Source organism: Nesoenas mayeri (assembly GCF_963082525.1).
Source record: "Nesoenas mayeri genome assembly, chromosome: 6".
NCBI lineage: Eukaryota > Metazoa > Chordata > Aves > Columbiformes > Columbidae > Nesoenas > Nesoenas mayeri.
Genome location: NC_137545.1, coordinates 16660783 through 16677353, shown reverse-complemented (window position 1 = coordinate 16677353; position 16571 = coordinate 16660783). Strand labels below are relative to the sequence as shown.

Sequence of the window (16571 nt, the reverse complement as noted above, 5' to 3'; positions counted from 1 at the left end):
TCTCCCCCACCCAAAGGAAAAAAATAATATGTCAAGTGGACTTTTTGAAGAAACTTGTAAGACTTTGGGACCTTTAAAACACAGTGAGTTTGCAAGGGACACTTAACTCGAGATCTGTTCCAGATGCTGCTGTAACTCTAGAATTGTTGTCATGGTGCACAGAGCAAAATAATCTTGGGGCATCCTTCATGAATTAACTACTGGCTTAGAGCCTCAACAAAATGACTTTGTTTTCAGAACTGGGTTTGAATATTTACTGGAACCTCTGTGCACAGCGTACTTGCACATTTGACTTCAGTCGTATTCGGGGTTGAGAGTCAAATGTTATCTGTGATGATCTCTCTTTTTTTCTTTTTCATGTGAGTGTATTTGTTATAGTCTGTGTTTATTTGTAAGCCTAAAAACGTTCGGGGTTTGGCTAGATTGTTAGAGCAAAGATAATAAAAAAGGGAAAGAAAAAAAAGAAAGAATAAAAACCCACCCTTAATATATATTGGATAGTTGGAGATGTGTGTTAATGCTCCCGTAGTCTAAACTAATGGTAACTATTTTGCCAGATCCAACTTCTCTCATTTTCCTGGAACTGGAACATTCTGGCTAGTGTTCATATTATGCCATTGATATTTTTAGGACATAAAATGTGGAGGGTTTTTTTTTATTAATTCACGTAGGATCCCTGTAATTCACACAAAAGGCTTGGGAATCCATTCACTATGTCTGACTAAATTTTGTGAATGAAGTAGGCACTTCATTAAATAAAGGACCTTTAGTAACTATTCAGTTTTGTAATGGAGTTCTCCAAATTTGTTGATACATAAGTGTTCTTTCTCTCTTCTCAACATTTTAAATAGTTCTTCCAGCTCTTCATTTGTACACCTGGGCTAGAAATAAGAGTAGCCTTTTTTGTGCTGCTTAAGAAAATGAGGTTCTTCTGATCAGAAAATTGACTGATGTTATGAGGGGACTTGGAAATAAAAACATTTTTAAACACTTGATGTGGCTTTAAATATAACTAATTTTTTTTTTAAAGGAGGATCCAATAGTTTCTTTTTGGTTTTCGTTAGAATTTTGGGCCTTTTTGTACACTGGAAGGTACATAAAAACAAGGCACCTCTGTTTTCCTTCCTAAACGCAGACTGAGAAGTGAGGGCAGGTAAAGACCCTGTCAGAAATGACAGCAATCCCGTTGAATGCATTGTGGGTCCACAGACCAGAATTTTTATTAGGCCTTTCCTGAATGGGCAGCACGTTTACTCTCTGAAGAACTGAGATTTCAAATTGCAATTAAGAACAGCTGTCATCCTTTCATTGGAAGTGTCTCTTTGTGTTTAATGGTTGTCTATTTTTTTTTCTTTTTTTAGCAATTTATAACACGCCAGGAAATGCCCATCTGCTGTGCTAGAAGCCTTTGTCAGGATTTTAGATACAGCATAAACAAGGGTCATGTTTAAAGCCTCAAAGAAACTTCAGTAAATTCTTGTTCTTTTACCACCTCAAGAGGCAGAATGTTTTCCATTCAATCTCTTCTTATTGGCAACTTTATGCTCCGATTTCTTCAGCTCTGGGTACATCATGGTTAATGTAATTTGGATTATTAAAGATAAACTTTTTCATGTTATGAATCAGGAAGTGCACAGTCTTAATATTTACTGTCTAGCACACTGCATAATCTTTGAGTTACGTTTTGAATAGATAAGAGAGCTGGGACTGGGGCTTACAAACAAAGGTCTGAACTACAAAGACAGTTTAATTGTGGCTATTTCAGTAAATTAGTTCAAATCTGCATTTTTCTTGTATGCACAGTTTCCTTTTATATGCTACAGAAAGGATTTTTAGTTTCTAAATCTTGTGGAGTTCAAACTGCAAATCGATCATAATGACTCCAAGGCAATTCTTACTGAGGATCTACCTACAGACAAAAAACATATCAGTGTCGATATCCTCCTGGAGCATCAGCAGAGCAACCAAGGATACGGGTCAAATATATTGTCCCTGGAAATAATCCACGTGGGTTAACTGAAGCCTCGTGTTTGAGCAATCTGAAGAAGGCTTTTAATTTCTTTGACTGTTCACGGAGAGGTGATTTTGGATATATATCTACAAATCTCACGCACAAACTTCAGGAAAAGCCATTGTATAGATTGAATAGATGTTGTACCTGAGCTAACAAGCTCTCAGAAGCTGAGATAAGCTGTGGTGCCTCCTTTGTCCGGAGGTTCATGAGGTACTTTATTTGGAAAAGAGAACTGGGAGGCAAAAAAATAGGTTGCATAAGGTTTCTTAACTTCTTAACAAGTTTGTTAAGAGCACTTAAGAGTTACTTGCAAAATTGAAAAATTCAGTAACTCTACCAGTAAAGTAGCAACACTGCTATGTAATTATATAGTGTTGACTTTGCCCATCATATGTTTTCCAGATAAGCGAATGACTTTTATTTGCAGTTTTGTCACTGTTGTCTCTGATAAACTTGTGGCCAGCTACATGCTGGCCTTTCTGTTACAAAGCCTAGACTTCAAATCTGATGATTAGCAACTTACTTTAGGTTATCAATAGCTGTGAGGATGTGATAACACTCCTAATTCTCCAGTATTGTGATGTGAATTTGGTGGAGTGCTCAGTAGTTTTTCTGATGGCAAATTGTTGACTTTCATTGCACATCTGGTACTTCTTCACTGTCTCACCATGCAGAGCTGTGCAGTCACTCCAAGATGCACCTTTTAGTGTAAGATGCTCTAGTTCTTGGGTGTGTTCAGCATCCTGGAGTGTAGTTGTGCTACAGTATGCTATTATTGTAGTTTTGTATGCTATTATGTACTATCGTCCTGTGAGATGAGCCCTCTGAAAGCTTGTCCTGTTCTATGAGGTGAATATGTGAAACTGGGCACCTCACATCACTGTTTTTCTTCCCCTGAGTTCTAGGACATGTTGAAATTCTTCAGAATAAAGGAATAATTTTTTAATTTCCAGTTAGTGGGATAGAGCAAGCTCATCTGAGAGTGTTGATACTTCTGTGATAAAATTATTTGTAGCAAGAGAAGTCTCAGCATGAGCATGTGTGGGAGCCAGTGTTCAAACTGCAAGGCCCAAAGATATAGCCTATTAAAAATAAAATTAAATAAAAAAACCAAAAGGAAAAAAATTATTAATAGCATATTTCTATCTGTACAGAAAAAGCCAATCCCTCATGATAATTGTTCCGTTTATACAATTATAGGGTTTGGTCTTTTAAGTATTTCACTTAATCTGTACTATGGGCCTGTTTTTTCCTGAATAGTTTTTCTGGAGAATTGTGAGGACCTGTGTTTAGCCATAATCAGTGTTTTAAAAATGAGGAACAATTGTTTCTCAGTGTTCTATGTTGATGGATTATGCTTAGCCACCGAAGTCAGGATGAATTACAGTTTTATCGAGGGAGTTCACTTTTCGTGTGCTGTTCACACAGCGCAGCAGCTCAAAGCATCCACTCAATGCATGTCTTGTTCTGCAGAAAAAGATCTATTTTATGTAAAATTTGGTTGAAGCTGACATGAGTTTGAACATGTGTGTTTGAGCACTAAACTTCCATAATTTTCAGACACATGATGTATTAGGTAGAGAAACTAATTCAATTTTCTGTAAAACATTGAAAGCCTCGCTATTTCAGGGCAGAAAGAGAATGCTTTCCTTTACTCCCCCTTTAGGTCCCTGTCGCACAAACCCTTCATTTCCATGTATATGCAAGAGCTCAGATTCAAATCTGTTAGTGTGGAGATGAAATAGTAAACTGGGATTTAAAAAAAAAAAATTGTGTATTCTAGTTGAAACCACAGAAGCCAAGTAAGGAAAATCACTTTGCACTTCTCTTTCCTTATGGTCCCATTCAGCTCTCCAGCCCCTCGCTACTCCATTTGAACGAGAGAGTGCATTTGTTAATGGAATAAATGCTAATTTTTACATCCCAATCTCAGAAAGCTGCAGAGCTCCAGAAGGTCCGTGGAGAAACGAGTCTCTCGCCACTGGCATTTCTGGTGTGCCATGAAGCTGCTCCCCTCGCAGGTTTGGTGCAATTCTAGCAAAAATACAGAGCTTGTGACACAAAATATGGCTACTAAAAGGGTTCAACAGATACTTTTGCAATAAAACCACTGAGTGTAAAGGGTTGCTGTTTTAGGCAGTCATTAAATCAAGCATGCAAGTACTGATTTATCTTAGGAAATAAACTACATCTAATTAAATATGGTTTTTGATAAAAAAAATAGAAAGCGCTTCCTGTACTTCCCTTCAAAGGATATCACAGCCCAGTAAAATTATTATTTTTGTAAACAGAAATGCCTTGTCTCCCAAGAGACAAACCCTTTGCAGTGCACATTGCAGCAGACGCATTTGCTGTAGGTCTGTCAGGGGCCTGGCTGTGTCCACCCTTGGTAACACAGCCTGGTGTGTGGGGTGAGGGATTATTTGGGTTTACAGACCCATCTGGGTCATGCTGCGCCTTGGAAATGGGAGTTATTTGTTCATGCCAGGCCCACGGGCTAAGTATCAGAATGGGTGAGGAGGTGATGGTTGTGTGGCAGGAAATATAATAGGCTGGGTTTTTGGGTTTTGTGTACAGTGCTGAGGAAAAAAACCCGTTGGTTTGGAAAAAAAAAAATTGCATTTTCTTAAACTGTCAATCAGTAAAAAGGAAGTACTCAAAACTGATAAAGGCTCCCACTTGCTTGGAGGGGAAGCATGTGGGGAAGAGCTTTGGGGACAGACCACTTTTGAGGCAAAGTCCATCGGACACATCTGAAACCTGCTTCATCCCCAGAAAGACAAGATTATCACAATGAATATTTTCATTTTTTTGTGATCCAGACCTCAGAATATTGGCCTGAACCAACTCTTCTGCTAAACCTGTAGTGTGTATATGAGTATCAGAGGGTGTATTATATTCTCAGTCTAATAGAACAGAAGATAAATCTCTCTGGCTCACGATTAGCTTGTGTCTTAAAGTGTTGTACTCTTGAAAACCAAGAGTGGCTTTGTCTGTCCTCTTCCCCTTCCTCTGCCTTCTCTCCTTCCATAAATTACGGCTGCTTCTCACAAATCAAATGGGCTACTTTACATAGCTTTGGGCTTTATTAGGCATCTTTATTGTGCATCTAATAATGCCACAGTTGCTAATGTGAATAACAAAGTGGGGAGGCAGGAGGAACCTTTCTGCTGTATATGTTAACCACATAGTACTGTTGACAAAACAGATTTCTGTGCTCACCAGGGAGATAAAATTGGAGAATATGAATAGGAGAAAAGGCTTTCCATCTGTCTTAGCACACCTCTTTATCTTGTTGTATTTTTTTTTTTCCTGATTGGCACTTCTCAAAGAGCAGCTGCTCGCTGGTGAAGGTCTATCCCAGCCGATACTTCACCAGCGTGGCTGTTACTTTATTCACTCCAATGGCAGGATAATCAACCTTTTGTTTTCCGACGTGTCAAAATGCTGAACACGAGACAGTTTGTAATTATGGAAAATGGGAGTACACTTCTTATCCTTAGGGCAATTAACTGAAATGATTCTGCACTATGAGCTAATACTATAAATAATCTCTTACGGTTGTTTTTCCTGAATGGTGAATTTTCCACTGAGCTTCAATGGAGGGTAGCAGTGGGGGAGAGCATATATAGCAAATAGTAATGATTTACAATGTAAAACCTCAAAGCACTTTATAAAATGTGCTTCCACTGTTCCTGGCTCAGGGTTCTGACATTTTCCCTCTGCATGCTGTGAGAGGAGGAAATAATTTGTTAGCTCTTGTTCTGTTACAGAGCACTTCTATGCATTCAGAAAGAAACAGAAGGAACTTAAATGATGCTCTTAATTAAACTCAAAAGAAGGAATCTAAATTACATTTTGTGTAAAATTTGCATTAAAAATGTATGTATAGTTTACATTTTACTTCTGTTCTTTTAAGTCCAGCATGGTCCTTGATAAGCACTGAATTCTAGTATCCTGCCCAGTGTGTTTAGACACAATCAAGCAGAAATGAAGTGGTACCAGGGCTCTGCTTCCTGAGGAATTGGAACAGTCAAGAAGAGAGATTTTTCTTGATTTCCTTTGAAAGCAGTAAATGAGTTGGCGGTTGCAAGCCAACAATAAGCAATAGGTGTTTTAAAATGGGAACCAAAACTCTCAGAATCAAAGCCACAGCCGGTGAAGATGTGATGCAGGGAACTGCCTCTATTAGTGCCTGACAAAAGCAATTGGAAAGAGTTTAAGGTAGTGTTAACTAATTACTGTTAATGGAGAATGCTAAGGGAAATGAGAGGAAGAATGGAAAATGATCGTGGAAAGAAGTACCAAGAGCTGACAAATACTGATCCTCGTGACTTTTGACTTAAAGGAAAAGGATGATAGAAGAGAAAAGCTGCTCCCGTGAGATGAATTTAGGACAAGAAGAGTGAGGTTTTTATCCTGGTTTAATCGTGGGTGCAGTCACAAGTGTTCAAATGAAGAGCTAGCAGGTGATGCTCGTTTTGGGGTGAGTGGGAAATTTGCTCCTCTCTCTTCCCGACTCCCCTATTTTGTTTGAGCATGGAGATGCCATCGTACTGCCGAAAATTGCCAGAGCCCTTTGGAAATCCCCCTTGGAGCCCTGTTTGCTGTTTCCCTTTGTCGGAATTTTTGGGTTTGGGACTTGGTGACAGATCTGGCCATCTGGAGCAACGCGGCTGAAAGAGCCGTGCTATAAAAAAAGAGGAGGCTTCTTCCTGAGTGAGGTGTGGGCGGCATTTTGATTTCAAATTGCTTCTATACTTAACTCTTAGCTAAAACAGAACTCCAATAAGTATTTCTGTGTTTGTTGTGGTAGGAAAATGTCATCTTCTTTCATGAAAACCTAAAAATCAAAGGAGAGGTTATTATAAGGTATGGTAAACGACACTGCTGACACACTCACCAACTAATTCAAAACACATGGTTTATAACGGCTTTTTAAACTACAAACTATTCTAAAATTTTCCTTAGGCTCTGTAATTGTGAGGTGGCTCAAAGAAGGGTATGTGGTTTAAACCTATCATTGCAAATGCTGACTTTACAGAGCCGTGTTTCTTAATGTTGCTAAAAGGGAAAAAAGGATTCTTTGTGGTCTATGGATCATTAAACTGACCTTAAATGGAAATATTTTATACGTTTGTAACAAATAGGGAATAGCATGAAATTATATTTTTTTGAACAAATGGTTTGAACCAAAAGACTCAAAGTTCGTGTCTTTTTTCTTTTATATATGTCAAAGATAAAAGGCCCTAATAGATAGGAAGGAGTGTGAGGCGTAATGGTGCACCATAAAAGTCAACATGATAAATGAATAGATCTATCTTTTTCTTTGAGATAAAGATCTTTGTTCAGGCTCTGACATAAATGTGTCTAATGCCAGAAAGACGAAGAAATATTAGTTATTTAAATATACTCTTGGTTATGCCTCCTCCGATTGAATTGTAGGAGCAGTGGCTGAAATGTCAGAGGTAAACTTTAGAACACTTGACTAGTTAACTTTTGATAAGTACATGTGCAAAAGTTCATTTGAAATGAATTAGCTTATTTTTTCTTTTGTCAGTAGTAGATAATAATTGATAGACTGGTGAAGTATTAGGCTTTGATGGGTTGTATAGAAGATGGGAGGAAAAGATGATGGTATGCCAAGCGACTGTGACCAGATTGGATAAATGCAGAACTAGATGAAATCCCACTCTCTTCTCCAACTTCAGAGGTCTCCTTGCTGTCTTAGACCCTCATTTTCTCTGCTGAGCGAGGAAGAAAAGCATGATTTGGTGTTTTTAACTATGCAGTGCAGGCAGAATTAATAAATACATCACATGGTAAAATATATTTTGACAGGGCCTGTTGGGAAATGAAAATTCAGTGTGTTAGAAAGGACAAATGGTTACTAAGCTGATTAACTCAAAACTCAGTATATCAACAATATGCTGATTTAATTTTCTGGTGTGAAACCACTGCCAAGAAAGTTATTTCAACAGTGAAATAGCAGTTGATGGCTGAGATTGTTTGAAGGGCAGCAGACACAGAGTGAGCCATGTGGTCTGTGAGGTTCAAAAGCATCTCACAGTCTCACCTTCGTGCTGAAAGCCAGTTTGCTCAGTCAAATCCATGGACACCACAGCATTAATATTAACCTTCTCTCACATGGATGCTCTGTGCAACTTTATTTCTTTCCTCTGCATCCTACTGCTTTTCATTGTTTTTCCTTGCAAAAAGGAATGTAATGGGTGCTGGAATAAGCTCTTCTGAGAGACACACATTGTACTCTCCAGCTTACAAGTACATCTGCAGCAGCATTCAACAAATATTATTCATTTCCTAAATATGTCCTGTAAGAGAGTCTGGTAAAGTGTTATTGCTACTGTAGTTTGGATTCCAGACAGTGAAGTGGATGCCAGAAATTGTGTCATGGTCTCTCAGCAGCAGCATCAGAATGATTTTTTAATTTTTTTTGCTAGATCTCCAGCATGTTGGCCACATCACAAACTGACTTTGTTGTAATGCTAAAAACATTACAGCCTGCTGCTTTCTCATAAACACATTTTCACCTCCAGATGAACTACTGAGTTCAGATGCTTGGATCATCAAGGTGGTATGAAGTTTTGAGAGATCTGTCTTCATACGGGTTCAAGGGTGTATGTACCAAAAGGAGCTAATGACCTTTGATTATGGTGGTGAAGTGGATGGCCCAGCCATCTGTGCAGAGGGAAAAATTGTAATTTATTGCCTTAGATGGTGTAAACTGGGGAGAAAAGCAGTGAGAGAGGGAGCCCTGGGTTGGTTGTACAACTAGACCATGTGCTGCAGGAGAGACACAAAAATGGGGGAATCAACATGAGCATCATGGGCAGGAGCTAGAGAGGGAGAGGAAGGTGGGATTACTTAGTAAAGGAGCTGTAAAGTATTTCATTTACCTGTCCTCCAGCCTTTTCGGAGTGCTGCTCACTTCTTACGGTGGGCTCTTGCAGGATGGCTGAGCTGATAATACTATACAACCATAAAAAAACCCAACCAAAAAAACCCCAAACCCAAATAAGGAAATATGAGTCTATACTCCTGAGGGACGGAGGAGTATAAATGGTGTCATATATGCATGTGGTGATAAATTGGGGGCAATATGACATGCTCTCCATGAATGTTTTGGGGGATAGACGCCAGAAGGAAGAACTGCCTGAACCAAGGGACAGTAGTATCAAAAATAAATATGGACTGATTTGTGTATATGTAGGTTTAATATTTGACATTTTCAAACTGTGGCGATAGGAGCTGGTGGAAAAGGCTCTGTGTGGCTCTCAGTACTTGGTGTTGTCCTGCTTCCCCTATCTAGTTCCGTTACAAAAAGCTTGCTCATCTGTTAAGGGGCTGTGCTTGCATGTGAAAGCACTATATGGCTATGTTATTCAAAAGAAATACTGTTTGTCATTATCAGCTGAATGCAAAGCTCCTGAACTGTCCTAGAGTAAAGAATTGAGTTTCTAAAAGGTGCATTGAATCTCCAACCATTATGTGTTTTGTGTTGAGCTAAGAGTTCTTTCTCTTTTTCATGCCTGGTTTGTTTGCTGTAAATAATATCCACTCTTAGATACACGCAAACATTAAATATTTTACTAGGTGCAGTAACCTGACAAAGCTTTTGGTCTGCTGACTGGATATTTATTTAGTGTAAAAACACACTGTGTTTGGCTATCAGTTTCTCTAACTTGTGTAATGCAAGTGTGCCTTTTTATTTGGATTTTACTTTGATGTCCTTTTTCAGATACTACTTGCTTAAGTTTTTCCAGAGGGGTTCTAATGCTCATTTTCCAGAGTCCTTTATCCTCTGAAGTAAAAAATGCAGTTGAAACAAAATCAGTATTACTCTTTGTCTACATCGAAGTTACTACTAAAGAGAACTAAATATAAGTAACACATCTGCATGTCTCCAAGATATATGTTGCCACATGGCAATAAAGTGCATCTGGATTCAAAATGCAGTGGTTTCAGGACATGATGTTCTGAGCTCCGTGGAAGGACATTTTTGGTACAGGAAAGCTGTTGATTCTTAATATATTATTTAATTTCACTATGATGTCACCTTTACTGAGTCAAGAACATGCTTATGGGGAAACACTTCTGCATATTTATGCAAAAGTCTGGCAATACCCGAATCCTTAAAATGCTCGGTATTTTATCAGGTTCCGAGATTTCTTCATACTGTTCAGAGTATAAATTGCATCTTATGGTGTTGTTAGTGCTCATGAATCTCCTGTTTCCTTTTTCTTAAATGTCTTCAAACAGAATGCTCCCTGTTGATGCACTGACATTTTGTCCAGTGAAGAATATGACTTTTTGTTCAATGAAGAGCACTACCTAAATTTCCCTGAAATTTTGTGATTTTGTTTTGAGCTTGCAATCTTTAGAAAACCTGAGAGATGATGCTTCCTTGTTCCTGGAGGAAGTCTAAATGAACCAGTGAGAAAAAGTATCTATTTTATTACTATGGGTCTTTATATTGTGAAAAGTGAACGCTTCACCACTTACTGAACATTAGGACTTGGAGTTTTTTGTTTGGGTTTGGTTGTGGTATGTGGGTTTTTTGTTTGTTTGTTTGTTTTGTTTATTTAAAATTTTTTATTTTCTCCCTCTGCCTGGACGTGAAGGACAGATTGTAGTTATTGTTTGTATTTTTTTTAAATCTAATTCTCAATTGACTCTTTCTTCCTTTGCAGCTTCGCTCTGTCAGATGAAGCGTATAGATCTTTAAGGGACCAGGACAAAGACCAGTGTATCCTTATTACAGGAGAGAGTGGAGCTGGAAAAACAGGTAATAAGCACTTTTGATTATATTTAAAAAACAGAGTTATTGAGAGTCTTACAAAATGCTGCTAGAGTCTGTAAGAGTAAAATAATGCTGGTCTGTGAGAGAATATTGTAAGGGCCAGAAAACTTTTAGGCTCTCCCTGTAGGAAACCTGAAGATGGAAAAAATGGAATGTTCTTAGTCTTCTATGGAAGACAATCCTTTGGTGCTTTTGCATGTCTTTTAATAAATATATACATTTAAACTGGATCGTGCCATTTATCCAAGGAAAGTAAATAATAGTAGCTGATTACTTTGGAAATTTAATCAGTTTTTTTTGTGTGCTGTGCTCAGCTGCAATTCTAAGATTGGCTTGTGTACCGGAATACTGTATTGCTCAGGCAAAGCTGGAATTGCCTTGAAAATTCTGATTTTTAAACCAGAACGGTAGAAATCAAGCGAGGATTTCATAACTGCAGAACATCTTAAGTTGACCTTGAAAAAGAAAGATGACAGTTATTTTCTGAAATAACGATCTAAAGCTGAGGTGACTTAGAAAAGAAACAGCAGGTAGGAACACATACATCTGTTTCAGTAACACGAAAATGCATGTGTTTTCTGTAAAAGTGTGTATCAAAATAATCAAGTTCTTACTGATATGATTGTTAGGATTTCTGTCTAGGAGTTTGGACTTTAAAAAGGAGTGAATTATCAAGCACCTCATTCAAACAAAGTCCATCTTTTATTCATTTATTTAGTTAGTTAGTTGAAAGTTGCAACAGTGGCTGAGTTTCTGAACATCTCTATTTGTAGAGAATATTCTGGCAGGTTCAGATTTGTGTAGAGATTTTGAGTGTCATGGACATAATACGAATTATTCCTTCTTTATAAAGGAAACTACAGAATAAAATAGGGTTTGAAATTCAAGTCAATTATGGAATCTGTGCTGTTCTCTCTCTAAAATGTGACGTCACTGCTGTTGCTGAAGTGGGGCTGTTAGATGGGAAGTCAAGTTTCTATTACCAAAAAACAAACCAAAAACGATATGGAGAGGGAAGTGTTGAGGAAACAAACTTGTGAGTACTGATGCTGTATAATTCTATTTAAATTTCTAGTAGCCAGACATTTGGTATGTTAGGACCGCAAGAATTGAAACTGAACTGTCATGAGTTGGGCTTTTTTATTTCCTTCAGATTTTGTTCTTTTGGCACTGCATGTGTTTATTGCTAATTGATAGTAACACTGTGCAAGAAAACACAGTACATTACCAGAGTAAGTGGTGTATTTAAATGTTTTTAGATGTTAAGGTGATGATTCCCTTCCTGGTGTCTTTATTGGACCAGAGTTTCTAATAAAATAAAGAGTCTTCATTTTCTTTCGGTGATATTCAAAGTCTATCTTGAAGTCATTGTGTGTTGTCTTAATGCGTATTATTTTATAATAACCTTATTCGCTGCTTTAGTGCTTTCTTCTGTCAGTGATTGAGTAGCTCTCTACTTCAATATATTGATTGTTTTAGGAAATAAATCAAAGAATTTTGTAATTCTAAGCTCTGAAGGGAATGGATTTTTAAAAATGAGAGCTGGGTTCAAGGTGCTATGAAAGGAGACGGGAGACCTTACAGACACACCGATAGTTCTTGCTCTGTGGGCGGCAGGTTTGCTCAGTTTTCTCTACAATACAGGATAGTAATTTAATAATAGCAAACAGAATTGATTGAATAGGAAAGAATCTAAATCCAAGGGATAGCTTCACCCTTAAATTTGTGACAGATCTCTGAAGAACAACTAATGGGTTTTTTGTAACTACTGTGTTAATAGGGATTCCAGCTGTTAGTAATTACATTGTGTATCAGCTGACATTGCCTCAAATTTCACTGTCTTGCATCATACTAAACATCACAGACTCAGTTTATAAACAGAATCCTTTCTCAGCTGCTCTTTGTCCTGAACAGCAAAATCATAAGGGTTGGATGGATTATTTAATTTTTGTTTCTGTCTGTGTATGGGTGATTGACACCCACATGAACCCAGCCTTGAGAGCCCAAAAGTTCTTCCAGGCTTTGTTAAAAGTTTGTACCTTCAAATTGGTTTTGTTACTTTAATGAATGCTTCACTTTTTACCTTTGTTATACCTTGAAACAGACTGCTTGATGTTATGAGAAGTTGAATTGCAGTTATTCGTTTACTTTTGATGGACTTTAGAACTGTAATTACATGTGCATAGTGTTGTATGTTTACACTTATGTTATTGTGTGTCTGCTGATAGAAACTGATGTAATTTTGTGTCTGGAAACTGCCTGGGTCTATTTTTTCACGCTAGATTAAAACGTTTCCAAAGTTTTAACTAGGGATAAAGTTCTTCCCTTACTCAGTCCTAAATGAAGGCTAAATGAAAAAGTAGTGGGTAAGGTACCGTATCCACAGGTGGCTTCTTTAGATTAGGGGGGGCTCTAGGTATTTTAATTGATGGGGCTGCTGCTGCAATGTCACGGATCTTATAGCAGGTTGAGCTCCTTCCTCATTTCCAGGTGGCACAACAATGCAGAAGAAAACTGAAATGAAATGTCCTTACAGTTCCTGCCTGGCATGGTGGAAACATGATGGAGATCAAGTCTGCAAATAATTTTGTGGCCTGTTTGCCAATACTTTTCACTGTTTTATTTTATTCTCCCACCCCACAGAAGCGAGCAAACTTGTCATGTCATATGTGGCTGCTGTGTGTGGAAAAGGGGCGGAGGTTAATCAAGTAAAAGAACAGCTTTTGCAGTCAAATCCCGTTCTTGAAGGTAAGAACCTCATAGACCAGGTACGAGTGTATTACCTCTGTGGGTACCAGCTTTCTTGCTGAGCTGGTTTGGAAAACTGTATCTGTTGTTTCATTCTTATTTGGTGTCCAAAACCATAGGAGGTGCTTTCTATGAAGACAGCTACAAGGTTTTATTCTATTACAGGGAGGTTTTCTTGAGCAGAAAACTGTTTCCCTCCTGCTGCTCTGAGGGCAAACCCTTTCTGAACCCTCCCTTGGTGATGCTTGACTGTATCAAAAGGCTTAACTTCTGTCTCTCTGATTCATTTCCTTCCACATTATATTATTAGAGTCTCTAGTAAACAAACAAGCTCTGTAAAGTGTTATTTTTCTTTTAGGGAAAAAAAAAAAAAGGATGAAGAAATGGATCTTGGAACAACACTAAGGCAATCCATATGCATAGCTGTTGTTCCTGAGACTTATTGTTCCCTGAGCCTGCTGGCTCTGTCAGCCTGTCTTCCTGACAACAGCCTTTCCTGCTCTCCCGTGAAAGACTTTTGATCTTTTAATTAGCCATTTTAATTTAAAGACATGACTGCCAGAAACAGGATCTTAATTTTTCCTGGAGATAGGATATACGATCCTCAAAGCTTGCAGTTTTGTCCTGTTGTCCAGTAACTGCCTTCAGACGTGCCTTGGTCAGCACTGACTTATTTAGGTTTAATTGTGTATATCCCTGGCTCAGCCTTTCCCACTGTTCTCTAAACTGTTGTGGTGCTAAGACAGATTCTCAGGACTGCTGTACAATAATTTTGCATGGTGATATGCATGTTTTTAAGACTGTTGAATGTCAATATTTTGCTTATTGCCTAGCTATCTATACATATACCTGATGGAGTCTATAGGAAGCAAGCACTTTACAGATGAGAACAGGAGGGGCAATAAAAAAACGGGAAGGAATGCAAAAGTGAGCTGAGAGCAGTGGTGAATTGGATGGGTAAAATGCAGCCATTGACTGTACACAAAACAAAATTGTAAGCAAACACTGGTATATAAAGGATGAAATGTTAAAATATAAGAATGATAAAAATGCCGGATAAGCCTTTCTATGACGATCAGATATGTTCTACTTACAGCCGAATAGTGGGACTGCAATCTCGCATTGCTTTGGATTCTCAGAGACGTGGGGTGTTGCTTTTGTCACTTTTCTGGAAGGCAGATTTCAGATGGAGACAGAAATAGTGTGGGAAGTGTGGAGGCTTTTCTTGCCAAAGGTGGATTTTTTTTCTCCAAGGACTGCCAAATATAGTGGATTTCTTGTTGGTTTGTGAATCTTTGTTTTAATGCATAAAGAATAAAATAAGTTTGCGGAAAGCTGCCTTATCATTTTAAGGTATTACTTGTTGTACTTGGTGCTTTTTGGAAGGTTGGACACAGGATTATTCCACAAGGCTGCTGAGCAAGCCTGGCTGCTTATGTACATTTTAGACAGAAATTAAGCATTTGTGGTTAGATTTATTTTTCTTTGGTTATGTAGTTCTGTTTTCAGTCAAGCTGCAGTGCAAGAAAATGATATAAATGTTACATGCATATAATTTATCTTATGGGAATTATTTTTTTTTTAACTATAGTTGCTACTATAAATTAACTTTCAGAAACAATGAACTTAAGGGAAAACTGAGGAATGTGTCTCGTGCTTTATAATGGAACGTTTGTGCTTGATTCTGTGCGGTTATAAATGACTCTACTGTTCAGCACTGTGTTTAGGAAAAGGCAGCTCAGAGATTTGGTTGTTGAAAAGATGATTTATTGCAGGGCATAAAGATTTTTAAAACAATTCTTTCACTTTTTCTTGGCCTTCAGGAGCAACAAACTTCTCCTTTTGGCTTCGGTTCTTCAGTCTACTCATGCAAGTTTGTTGAAGGCTAAAAGCATGTATTTATTTCTGTTCAAAAAATATTGACTTGATCTTTGAGAATAGATATGCTATATAAATAAATTCTGGGATAAATAAAGTCTCCTATTTGAGCCCTATTCTTAATAATGTAGGGAAGAGTCCTGTTTGACTTGGTGTCCTTTGACAATGTGTGATGAATGTTGAATTTTCCTCCAGTCCGAGTTCTTGTCTTGCCCATGCTCTCAGCTGGAGGCCGCCCATCTAACGTAGCCCTGGGATGGCCTTTCTCAGAGAGTTTTCACTGTCAGAAAACCTGAGCTAAAGAAATTGAAACCAATCTGTTCAAAAAGTGAGTTTAGGTCATGCTGAAGAGAGTATGTTAAACTCTTGTTGTAAACAGACTTATTTAAGCTGATTAATATTCAACTTAAGCTAGGATAAATGTATTGGAATAGCATAAATAGATCATTTTCAAAGCATTGATTAAACTATTGCATGCAAACAGTTTTTAAGTGTCAATCTGTAATTTCCTCATTTCCGGCCTCCAATCTTTTACCATCTTCGCTTCTGGGAACTAAGGTTCATTTCTTCTTTGAAGAGAAAGAAGTATTTCCTATGTTTAAAGTTATTTGTGTAATAAAATTTTAAATATGGTGATTCAAACCCTAAGGATATGTGCTCGGTCCAGGTACACTTTTGTCTTGGAACTGTTTCCTCTTATATGTTTTTCTTTCACTTTTTAAAATAAAGTGTTGAGACAAAACTTCTTTGCACTTCCATAGGTGTTTTCCCATTTGTGATCTAGTCTGTCACGCTCTGTCAATCCCCAGTGACTGATACCTGTACATTTTTTTGTCCAAAGTCCTTTATTCTTTTAAATATATATAAAGTGATAGGTATTTTAGCATTTAAATATTCTTTGACTGATCGATTTGGTCTCCTTACTTGTTTTTCTCCAGCTTTTGGAAATGCCAAAACTGTGAGGAATGACAACTCCTCTAGATTTGTAAGTATTTTCAAGACCAAATCTGAATTTCATTTAGGGGAACATGTGATTATGTTGGCTGTTTCTATTACACCTTGTATCAGACATCTATGAGGAGGGAAGGAATGATTTGGAGAGAGAACATT

The 16571-nt window shown here is 37.8% G+C and overlaps 1 protein-coding gene across 4 annotated transcripts in view; it reads left to right on the top strand.

Annotated features, from left to right (window-relative positions):
• MYO1B (myosin IB) overlaps positions 1-16571 on the top strand; it is a gene marked incomplete at its 3' end in the record, with an annotated part of 86364 nt that overhangs the window by 21523 nt on the left and 48270 nt on the right. For all 4 annotated transcript variants that reach the window (XM_080347095.1, XM_080347094.1, XM_080347093.1 and 1 more), the window contains exons 3-5: positions 10726-10820; positions 13479-13583; positions 16400-16446. In XM_080347095.1, coding sequence (XP_080203221.1) covers positions 10726-10820; positions 13479-13583; positions 16400-16446 — 247 coding nt within the window. The remainder of the gene's footprint in view (positions 1-10725; positions 10821-13478; positions 13584-16399; positions 16447-16571) is intronic.